Source organism: Carcharodon carcharias, chromosome 36, assembly GCF_017639515.1.
Source record: "Carcharodon carcharias isolate sCarCar2 chromosome 36, sCarCar2.pri, whole genome shotgun sequence".
Taxonomy (NCBI): Eukaryota; Metazoa; Chordata; class Chondrichthyes; order Lamniformes; family Lamnidae; genus Carcharodon; species Carcharodon carcharias.
In genome coordinates, this window is record NC_054502.1 from 5,507,389 (window position 1) to 5,519,701 (window position 12,313).

A 12,313-nucleotide genomic window follows, 5' to 3' on the forward strand; every position below is an offset into this window, starting at 1 on the left:
TAACAGATACACAGGAGTGAGTTACAGACTGGAATCTAATCGAGGGGTTCGGGGTGGTTTATATATAGAATAACAGATACCCAGGAGTGAGTTACAAACTGGAATCAGATCGAGGGGTTCGGGGTGGTTTATATATAGAATAACAGATACCCAGGAGTGAGTTACAGACTGGAATCTAATCGAGGGGTGCGGGTGGTTTACATATAGAATAACAGATACCCGGGAGTGAGTTACAGACTAGAATCTAATCGAGGGGTTCGGGGGGAGGTTTATATATAGAATAACAGATACCCGGGAGTGATGTTACAGACTGGAATCTAATTGAGTGGTTCGGGTGGTTTATATATAGAATAACAGATACCCGGGAGTGAGTTACAGACTAGAAACTAATCGAGGGTTTCGGGGGGGGTTTATATATAGAATACCAGATACCCGGGAGTGAGTTACAGACTGAAATCTAATCGAGGGGTTCGGGTTGGTATATATAGAATAACAGATACCCGGGAGTGAGTTGCAGACTAGAATCTAATCGAGGGGTTCGGGGGGTTTTATATATAGAATAACAGACACCTGGGAGTGAGTTACAGACTGGAATCTAATCGAGGGGTTCGGGGTGGTTTATATATAGAATAACAGATACCCGGGAGTGAGTTACAGACTGGAATCTAATCGAGGGGTTCGGGATGGTTTATATATAGAATAACAGATACCCGGGAGTGAGTTACACACTGGAATCTAATCGAGGGGTTCGGGGTGGTTTATATATAGAATAACAGATACACAGGAGTGAGTTACAGACTGGAATCTAATCGAGGGGTTCGGGGTGGTTTATATATAGAATAACAGATACCCAGGAGTGAGTTACAAACTGGAATCAGATCGAGGGGTTCGGGGTGGTTTATATATAGAATAACAGATACCCGGGAGTGAGTTACAGACTGGAATCTAATCGAGGGGTGCGGGTGGTTTACATATAGAATAACAGATACCCGGGAGTGAGTTACAGACTGGAATCTAATCGAGGTGTTCGGGGGTGGTTTATATATAGAATAACAGACACCCGGTAGTGAGTTACAGACTGGAATCTAATTGAGGGGTTCGAGGGTGGTTTATATATAGAATAACAGATACTTGGGAGTGGGTTACAGACTGGAATCTAATCGAGGGGTTCGGGGTGGTTTATATATAGAATAACAGATACCCGGGAGTGAGTTACAGACTGGAATCTAATCGAGGGGTTCGGGAGGTTTATATATAGAATAACAGATACCCGGGAGTGAGTTACAGGCTGGAATCTAATCGAGGGATTCGGATGGTTTATATACAGAATAACAGATACCCGGGAGTGAGTTACAGACTGGAATCTAATCGAGGGGTTTGGGGTGGTTTATATATAGAATAACAGATACCCGGGAGTGAGTTACAGACTGGAATCTAATCGAGGGATTTGGGGTGGTTTATATATAGAATAACAGATACCCGGGAGTGAGTTACAGACTGGAATCTAATCGAGGGGTTTGGGGTGGTTTATATATAGAATAACAGATTCTGGGGAGTGAGCTACATACTGGAATCTAATCGAGGGGTTCGGGGTGGTTTATATACAGAATAACAGATACTTGGGAGTGAGTTACAGACTGGAATCTAATTGAGGGATTCGGATGGTTTACATACAGAATAACAGATACCCGGGAGTGAGTTACAGACTGGAATCTAATCGAGGGGTTTGGGGTGGTTTATATATAGAATAACAGATACCTGGGAGTGAGTTACAGACTGGATTCTAATCGAGGGGTTTGGGGTGGTTTATATATAGAATAACAGATACCCAGAAGTGAGTTACAGACTGGAATCTTATCGAGGGGTTCGGATGGTTTATGTACAGAATAACAGATACCCGGGAGTGAGTTACAGACTGGAATCTAATTGAGGGGTTCGTGAATCTAATTTAATCAACAGAGTTGGGAATTTCTGTGGAGAATAACTGTACCAAGCCCCATTATTCTGACATTCCTCTGACCTGTTCTCTATGTTGACTGTTTTCTAGTTTGGGGTGGTTAGGGAGCTGTGGGGTTGTTGGGGTTGCCTGGGGCAGGGTGTGTGTCAGTCTGTATGTCTCAGACCCTTCACCTTTCCTGTTGCAGAGCGAGAGTGGGGAGGTGGAGCTGCTGAAAGGTTCGGATGTTAAAGTGACCACAGACAGGAGTTACCGGGAGCAGTGCAGCGCGCAGCTAATCTGGCTCGATTACAGGAACCTGACGCAAGTGGTGAGAGTGGGCGGGAAGATCTTCATTGATGATGGCCTGATCTCACTCCTGATCAAAGAGATCGGTAGGTCTGTGCTGGAATCCCAGGTGTATCCATGGTGAAGGTGACTGGGGCCATGTTGGACAGGGGATACCTGACCTCACTGTCCTGAGGCTGTGGGAGTCACCAAGTGTTGGCCGGCTCAGGGGCGTTGGGGGAGGGGGTGGGGTGGGGGTGAGCAGCAGTGCAGGGTGGGCTGCTGATCCCCCAGTGTGTTCCTCTCTCGATTACACTGTCACCCCCCCCACCTTTTCCCCTGGTCTGCCAATATCGAAATCAGCGGCTGGTTTTCTCCGTAGGTCAGTCTCCTCTGACCCCTCCAGTGTGAAGGCTGAGAGTGACCACTCCAACAAGCAGGATTTAACATTCCCTTCCCCCCCCCCACCCCACCTCATGTGTTTACCCAGCTTCCCCCTCAGATACATCTCTGCTCTCCGCTTCCACCAGTCCCTGTGGGAGCGACGTTCCACACACTCTGGGTGATTTGCCCTGAATTCTCGACTGGATTTATTTAGTCACCACCACCCCCCACCACCACCACCACCACCACCACCACCACACACACACACACACACACACACACACACACACACACACACACACACACACACACACACACAAGTGGAAGCATCATCTCTACGCCCACCCTATCGAAACCCTTTCAGAATTTTAACGCACACTATCAGGTCTTTTCTGAGCCCCCGGCCCCGCTCATTCTTTCCCGGTAGCTGTAACTCTCAGCTCCCATACCAAACTGATCGACCTTCACCTCCCTTGTCAAGCGCTCCGATATCCTCCTAGTAACACGGAGATCGGGGACCGCTCGCAGCCACTGTGAGTGCAGCCTAACCGAGCATTGATTTAACTTCAACATGAACCCCCTCTGATTTTCGACCCCTCTCCTTGCAGAGCCCCAGCGCTTTATGTGTGTGTTTTCTTTCCGGTCTTATTTAAACCGCAGGCGGGGGGTTTTCCAGCCCTCTCGCTGCCGGGATCATCCGGGTCCAGCAGAAAGTCTCCGGCCTGTCGGCTGGGCCACCGAACCTCCCCATGGTGGAGCCGGACAATCTGGGTAAATTGGGAATGGGTATCGGCCCAGACTTTTTGCCACTGGGGTGGGATTTGAACCCAGGACACCCCCCCCCCGCCCCCCCACCCCTGACTGATGAGAGATGTGGCGGTCATAAGACATAGGAGCAGAAATGAGGCCATTCGGCCCATCGAGTCTGCTCCGCCATTCGATCATGGCCGATAAGTTTCTCAACCCCATTCTCCCGCCTTCTCCCCGTAACCTTTGATCCCCTTACCAATCAAGAACCTATCTATCTCGGGCTTAAATACCCTCAATGACCTGGCCTCCACGACCTTCTGTGGCAATGAATTCCATAGATTCACCACTCTCTGGCTAAAGAAGTTTCTCCTCATCTCTGTTCTAAAAGGTCTTCCCTTTACTCTGAGGCTGTGCCCTCGGGTCCTAGTCTCTCCTACTAATGGAAACATCTTTCCCATGTCCGCTCTATCCAGGCCTTTCAGTATTCTGTAAGTTTCAATCAGATCCCCCCTCATCCTTCTAAACTCCATCGAGTATAGACCCAGAGTCCTCAAACGTTCCTCATATGTTCCTCATCCTTCTAAACTCCATCGAGTATAGACCCAGAGTCCTCAAACGTGCCGGGCGAGGAGGAGGGGGCCTGAAACCACTCCCCAACCCCCACCACCCCCCATTCTCCCACTCCCCGTTTGACCACAGCGAGGGTTGGTTTTAATTCGAAGAGCTTACAGAGGCCGTGTCTCGCCAATGCTGCAAGTGTGTCCCCCCCCCGCTACCTTGCGCATCGGAGATTTACACCGGCCGGGCTTCTTAGGTTGAGCAAGGATCGAGGAAACTGTTGAAGCTGAAAAATAAATAAATAAGAAAAACACAACACCGTTCACGTGGTCGCACATGTTCGTCTGGGCGCACCCTGCGCAGGTACAGGTGGGAGAGTAAGAGGAGAGGCTTAGCAATCCATGGTCAATGGGCTCAGCTGTCACCCTGGGTGCAGCCGTACGGCGCAGATTTCCCACGTTGAGAGAGATCTCAGTTCACGGAGTTGTTTTATTCTCAGAGTGGTTCACTTTACAAACCGGGTGCAGCGCTTCCGGAAAGAGAGAAAGAGAGGGAGAGAGAGAGAGAGAGAAGGCACACGGCTCCTAGATACTGTTTCAGTACCGCGTTGTCCTCTTCACTCCTGCCTGCCTCTCTCTCCTGCTTGGCAGGAGTTCCCTTGAAACGCCTTGTTGGCTGTATATTCCAGAGGAACTTGATTAGTGCAGGCCTGCTGCAGTTATTGTTTCTGCGTCACACCTCAGAAACGCTTGCAAAGTCTCTGTGCGGTGCAAATCATCCGGAGAACACGGGGTCTTTCATACTCCCCGGGGGGGTTGAATGACTTCATTCCAACTTTGTGAGATGGTGTCTTGTAGCAGCTGAGCCTGTCTGGGCTGTTTCTTTAAGAAAAACACAATTGTCTGTACAGAGTTCCAGGTTAGAATCCAGCCAGTGGAAAAATCAAATCAGGCATCAAACTTTCATTAAGCACATCCTCGTGACAGAGCGCTACCCTCGTGACGGAGCGCTACCCTCGTGACAGAGCGCTACCCTCGTGACGGAGCACCACCCTCGTGCCGGAGCGCTATCTGTGTGACAGAGCGCTATCCGTGTGACAGAGCGCTACCCTCGTGACAAAGCGCTATCCTCGTGACGGAGCGCTATCCTCGTGACGGAGCGCTATCCTCGTGACAGAGCGCTATCCGTGTGACAGAGCGCTATCCGTGTGACAGAGCGCTATCCGTGTGACAGAGCGACACCCTCGTGACAAAGCGCTATCCTCGTGACAGAGCGTTACCCTCGTGACGGAGCGACACCCTCGTGACGGAGCGCTACCCACGTGACAAAGCGCTACCCACGTGACAGAGCGCTACCCACGTGACAGAGCGCTATCCTCGTGACAGAGCGTTATCCTCGTGACAGAGCGTTACCCACGTGACGGAGCGCTACCCACGTGACGGAGCGACACCCTTGTGACGGAGCGACACCCTTGTGACGGAGCGCTATCCTCGTGACGGAGCGCTATCCTCGTGACGGAGCGCTATCCTCGTGACGGAGCGCTACCCTCGTGACAGAGCGCTACCCTCGTGACAGAGCGCGATCGTCGTGACAGAGCGCGATCGTCGTGACAGAGCATTACCCTCGTGACGGAGCGACACCCTCGTGACGGAGCGCTACCCACGTGACAGAGCGCTACCCTCGTGACAGAGCGCTACCCTCGTGACAGAGCGCTACCCTCGTGACAAAGCGCGATCCTCGTGACGGAGCGCTATCCTCGTGACGGAGCGCTACCCACGTGACAGAGCGCTATCCTCGTGACAGAGCGCTATCCGTGTGACAGAGCGACACCCTCGTGACAAAGCGCTATCCTCGTGACAGAGCGACACCCTCGTGACGGAGCGACACCCTCGTGACGGAGCGCTACCCACGTGACAGAGCGCTATCCTCGTGACAGCGTTACCCTTGTGACGGAGCGCTACCCTTGTGACAGAGCGCTACCCACGTGACGGAGCGCTACCCACGTGACGGAGCGCTATCCTCGTGACAGACCGCTATCCTCGTGACAGAGCGCTATCCTCGTGACAGAGCGCTATCCGTGTGACAGAGCGCTATCCGTGTGACAGAGCGACACCCTCGTGACAAAGCGCTATCCTCGTGACAGAGCGTTACCCTCGTGACGGAGCGACACCCTCGTGACGGAGCGCTACCCACTTGACAGAGCGCTATCCTCGTGACAGAGCGCTACCCACGTGACGGAGCGCTACCCACGTGACGGAGCGACACCCTCGTGATGGAGTGCTACCCACGTGACAGAGCGCTATCCTCGTGACAGAGCGCTACCCACGTGACGGAGCACTACCCACGTGACGGAGCGACACCCTCGTGACGGAGCGCTACCCACATGACAGAGCGCTATCCTCGTGACAGAGCGTTACCCTCGTGACGGAGCGACATCCTCGTGACGGAGCGACATCCTCGTGACGGAGTGACACCCTCGTGACAGAGCGCTACCCTCGTGACAGAGCGCTACCCTCGTGACAGAGCGCCACCCTCGTGACGGAGCAACACCCATGTGACGGAATGCTACCCTCAGAGCTGACGCCTGATTGGTTCAATACTGTGAGGCGGGGATTGAGTTTCCGGTTGGACACAGTGACCCTGCCCTGACCCCTGGTGACCGGCTGTGTGTTTGTTGTGTGTCCAGGGCCGGATTACTGCCTGACCGAGGTGGAGAACGGGGGGACGCTGTGCAGCAGGAAGGGGGTGAACCTGCCCGAGGCAGCCCTGGACCTTCCGGCCATGTCCGAACAGGACGTGAAGGACCTGCTCTTCGGCCTGGAGCACGGGGTGGACATGATCTTCGCCTCCTTCATCCGCAAGGCAGAGGATGTCCAGACGATCCGGCAGATCCTCGGGGAGAAGGGAAAACATCTGAAGATAATCAGCAAGATCGAGAATCACGAGGGAGTGAGGAGGTAAACCAGAGGGGTCAGGGGTCAGCCTGGGGGCTCAGGAGTCAGTGTGGGAGGGGTCAGTGTGAGGGAGGGGTCAGTGTGGGAGGAGTCAGTGTGGGGTTGTTGGTGTGGGAGGGGTCAGTGTGGGGTTGTTGGTGTGGGAGGGGTCAGTGTGGGAATGACAGTGTGGGGATATCGATGTGGGGTGGGTCAATGTGGGGAGGGGTCAGTGTGGGGGTGTCAGTGTTGGGGGGGTCAGTGTGGGGGTGTCAGTGCATGGAGGGGTCAGTGTGGGGTGGGGTCAGTGTGGGCTGTCAGTGTGGCAGGGGTCAGTGGGGAGGGGTCAGTGTGGGGATGTCGGTGTGGGGAGGGGTCAGTGTGGGGAGGGGTCGGTGTGGGGAGGGGTCAGTGGGGAGGGGTCAGTGTGGGGATGTCGGTGTGGGAAGGGTCAGTGAGGGGTCAAGGTGTGGGTGGGTCAGGGTGTGGGAAGGGTCAGGGTGTGGGGAGTCAGGTGTGAGGTGTCAGGATGTAGGGGGTCAAGGTATGAGGGGTCAGGGTGTGAGGGGTCAGGGTGTGAGGGGTCAGGGTGTGAGGGGTCAGGGTGTGGGGGGTCAGGTGTGGGGGGGTCAAGATATGAGGGGTCAGGGCGTGATAGGGTGTCAGTGTGTGGGGGGTTGTCAGGGTGTGGGGGTTCAAGATTTGGAGGGTCAGGGTGTAGGAGGGTCAAGGAGTGGAGGGTCAGGGTGTGGGAGAGTCAGGGTGTGGGAGAGTCAGGGTGTGGGAGAGTCAGGGTGTGGAGGGTCAGGGTGTGGAGGGTCAGGGTGTGAAGGGTCAGGCTGTGAGAGGTCAGGGTGCAAGGGTCAGGATGTGAGGTGTGAGGGGTCAGGGTGTGAGGTGTGAGGGGTCAGGGTGTGAGGTGTGAGTGGTCAAGGTGTGGGGGGGTCAGGGTGTGAGGGTCATGACGCTCCTGAATATTCGGTCCAATCCTCTGCTTCAGGTTTGATGAGATTTTGGAAGTCAGTGATGGAATAATGGTCGCTCGTGGAGATCTGGGCATCGAGATCCCGGCTGAGAAGGTCTTTCTAGCTCAGAAGATGATGATTGGCCGCTGCAATCAGGCTGGAAAACCGGTCATATGTGCTACTCAGGTTCGTTATCAATGCAAAACAGGCAGAATACCCACTCCACCCACAGAATACCCACTCCACCCACCCAATACCCACTCCAGCCACCCAATAACCACTCCACCCACAGAATACCCACAGAACACCCACTCCACCCACAGAACACCCACTCCACCCACAGAATACCCACTCCACCCACCCAATACCCACTCCACCCACCCAATACCCACTCCACCCACCCAATACCCACTCCACCCACAGAATACCCACTCCACCCACAGAATACCCACTCCACCCACAGAATACCCACTCCACCCACAGAATACCCACTCCACCCACAGAATACCCACTCCACCCACAGAATACCCACTCCACCCACAGAATACCCACTCCACCCACCCAATACCCACTCCACCCACCCAATACCCACTCCACCCACAGAATACCCACTCCACCCACAGAATACCCACTCTACCCACCCAATACCCACTCTACCCACCCAATACCCACTCTACCCACCCAATACCCACTCCACCCACCCAATACCCACTCCACCCACAGAATACCCACTCCACCCACCCAATACCCACTCCACCCACCCAATACCCACTCCACCCACAGAATGCCCACTCTACCCACCCAATACCCACTCCACCCACCCAATACCCACTCCACCCACCCAATACCCACTCCACCCACCCAATACCCACTCCACCCACAGAATACCCACTCCACCCACCCAATACCCACTCCACCCACCCAATACCCACTCCACCCACAGAATACCCACTCCACCCACAGAATGCCCACTCCACCCACAGAATAACCACTCCACCCACCCAATACCCACTCCACCCACAGAATACCCACTCCACCCACAGAATACCCACTCCACCCACAGAATACCCACTCCACCCACAGAATACCCACTCCACCCACAGATTATCCAGTCCACCCACAGAATGCCCACTCCACCCACAGAATATCCACTCCACCCACCCAATATCCACTCCACCCCCAGAATATTCACTCCACCCACCCAATACCCACTCCACCTACACAATACCCACTCCAGCCACAGAATACCCACTCCACCCACCCAATACCCACTCCACACACCCAATACCCACTCCACCCACCCAATACCCACTCCACTCACAGAATACCCACTCCACTCACAGAATACCCACTCCACCCACCCAATGCCCACTCCACCCACCCAATACCCACTCCACCCACCCAATACCCACTGCACCCACAGAATACCCACTCCACCCACCCAATACCCACACCACCCACAGAATACCCACTCCACCCACCCAATACCCACTCCACCCACAGAATACCCACTCCACCCACAGAATACCCACTCCACCCACCCAATACCCACTGCAACCACAGAATACCCACTCCATCCACCCAATACCCACTCCACCCACCCAATACCCACTCCACTCACAGAATACCCACTCCACTCACAGAATACCCACTCCACCCACCCAATACCCACTCCACCCACAGAAAACCCACTCCACCCACAGAATACCCACTCCACCCACCCAATACCCACTCCACCCACCCAATACCCACTCCACCCACCCAATACCCACTCCACCCACAGAATACCCACTCCACCCACAGAATACCCACTCCACCCACCCAATACCCACTCCACCCACAGAATATGCACTCCACCCACCCAATACCCACTCCACCCACCCAATACCCACTCCACCCACCCAATACCCACTCCACCCACCCAATACCCACTGCAACCACAGAATACCCACTCCACCCACCCAATACCCACTCCACCCACCCAATACCCACTCCACCCACAGAATACCCACTCCACCCACAGAATACCCACTCCACCCACAGAATACCCACTCTACCCACCCAATACCAACTCCACTCACAGAATACCCACTCCACTCACAGAATACCCACTCCACCCACCCAATACCCACTCCACCCACCCAATACCCACTCCACCCACCCAATACCCACTCCAACCACTGAATACCCACTCCACCCACTGAATACCCACTCCACTCACAGAATACCCACTCCACTCACAGAATACCCACTCCACCCACCCAATACCCACTCCACCCACAGAATACCCACTCCACCCACAGAATACCCACTCCACCCACCCAAAACCCACTCCACCCACAGAATACCCACTCTACCCACCCAATACCCACTCCACTCACAGAATACCCACTCCACTCACAGAATACCCACTCCACCCACCCAATACCCACTCCACCCACAGAATACCCACTCCACCCACAGAATATCCACTCCACCCACAGAATACCCACTCCACCCACAGATTACCCACTCCACCCACAAAATACCCACTCCACCCACAGAATACCCACTCTACCCACAGAATACCCACTCTACCCACAGAATACCCACTCTACCCACAGAATACCCACTCCACCCACAGAATACCCACTCCACCCACAGAATATTCACTCCACCCACAGAATACCCACTCCACCCACCCAATACCCACTCCACCCACCCAATACCCACTCCACCCACACAATACCCACTCCACCCACCCAATACCCACTCCACCCACCCAATACCCACTCCACCCACAGAATACCCACCCCACCCACAGAATACCCACTCCACCCACAGAATCCCCACTCCACCCACAGAATCCCCACTCCACCCACAGAATACCCACTCCACCCACAGAATACCCATTCCACCCACAGAATACCCACTCCAAACACAGAATACCCACCACCCACCCAATACCCACTCCACCCACAGAATACCCATCCACGCACAGAATACCCACTCCACCCACAGAATACCCACTCCACCCACAGAATACCCACTCCACCCACAGAATACCCAATCCACCCACAGAATACCCACTCCACCCACCCAATACCCACTGCAACCACAGAATACCCACTCCACCCACCCAATACCCATTCCACCCACCCAATACCCACTCCACTCACAGAATACGCACTCCACTCACAGAATACCCACTCCACCCACCCAATACCCACTCCACCCACCCAATACCCACTCCGCCCACAGAATACCCACTCCACCCACAGAATACACAGTCCACCCACAGAATACCCACTCCACCACAGATTATCCAGTCCACCCACAGAATGCCCACTCCACCCACAGAATATCCACTCCACCCACCCAATATCCACTCCACCCCCAGAATATTCACTCCACCCACCCGATACCCACTCCACCCACAGAATACCCACTCCAGCCACAGAATACCCACTCCAACCACAGAATACCCACTCCAACCACAGAATACCCACTCCAACCACAGAATATCCACTCCACCCACAGAATACCCACCACCCACAGAATACCCACCACCCACAGAATACCCACCACCCACAGAATATCCACTCCACCCACAGAATATTCACTCCACCCACCCAATACCCACTCCACCTACACAATACCCACTCCAGCCACAGAATACCCACTCCACCCACCCAATACCCACTCCACACACCCAATACCCACTCCACCCACCCAATACCCACTCCACTCACAGAATACCCACTCCACTCACAGAATACCCACTCCACCCACCCAATGCCCACTCCACCCACCCAATACCCACTCCACCCACCCAATACCCACTGCACCCACAGAATACCCACTCCACCCACCCAATACCCACACCACCCACAGAATACCCACTCCACCCACCCAATACCCACTCCACCCACAGAATACCCACTCCACCCACCCAATACCCACTGCAACCACAGAATACCCACTCCATCCACCCAATACCCACTCCACCCACCCAATACCCACTCCACTCACAGAATACCCACTCCACTCACAGAATACCCACTCCACCCACCCAATACCCACTCCACTCCCAGAATACCCACTCCACTCCCAGAATAACCACTCCTCCCACAGAATATCCACTCCACCCACAGAATATCCACTCCACCCACAGAATATCCACTCCAGCCACAGAATACCCACTCCACCCACAGAATACCCACTCCACCCACAGAATATCCAGTCCACCCACAGAATGCCCACTCCACCCACAGAATATCCACTCCACCCACCCAATATCCACTCCACCCACCCAATATCCACTCCACCCACAGAATATTCACTCCACCCACCCAATACCCACTCCACCCACAGAATACGCACTCCAACCACAGAATACCCACTCCAACCACAGAATACCCACTCCAACCACAGAATACCCACTCCAACCACAGAATACCCGCTCCAACCACAGAATATCCGCTCCACCCACAGAATACCCACCACCCACAGAATATCCA

General features: G+C 54.3%; 1 protein-coding gene across 1 annotated transcript in view; it reads left to right on the forward strand.

Moving 5' to 3' along the window:
- LOC121272870 (pyruvate kinase PKM-like) overlaps nucleotides 1-12,313 on the forward strand; it is a 57,360-nt gene that overhangs the window by 17,046 nt on the left and 28,001 nt on the right. The window contains exons 5-7 of the mRNA XM_041179707.1: nucleotides 2,145-2,331; nucleotides 6,603-6,873; nucleotides 7,850-8,000. Coding sequence (XP_041035641.1) covers nucleotides 2,145-2,331; nucleotides 6,603-6,873; nucleotides 7,850-8,000 — 609 coding nt within the window. The remainder of the gene's footprint in view (nucleotides 1-2,144; nucleotides 2,332-6,602; nucleotides 6,874-7,849; nucleotides 8,001-12,313) is intronic.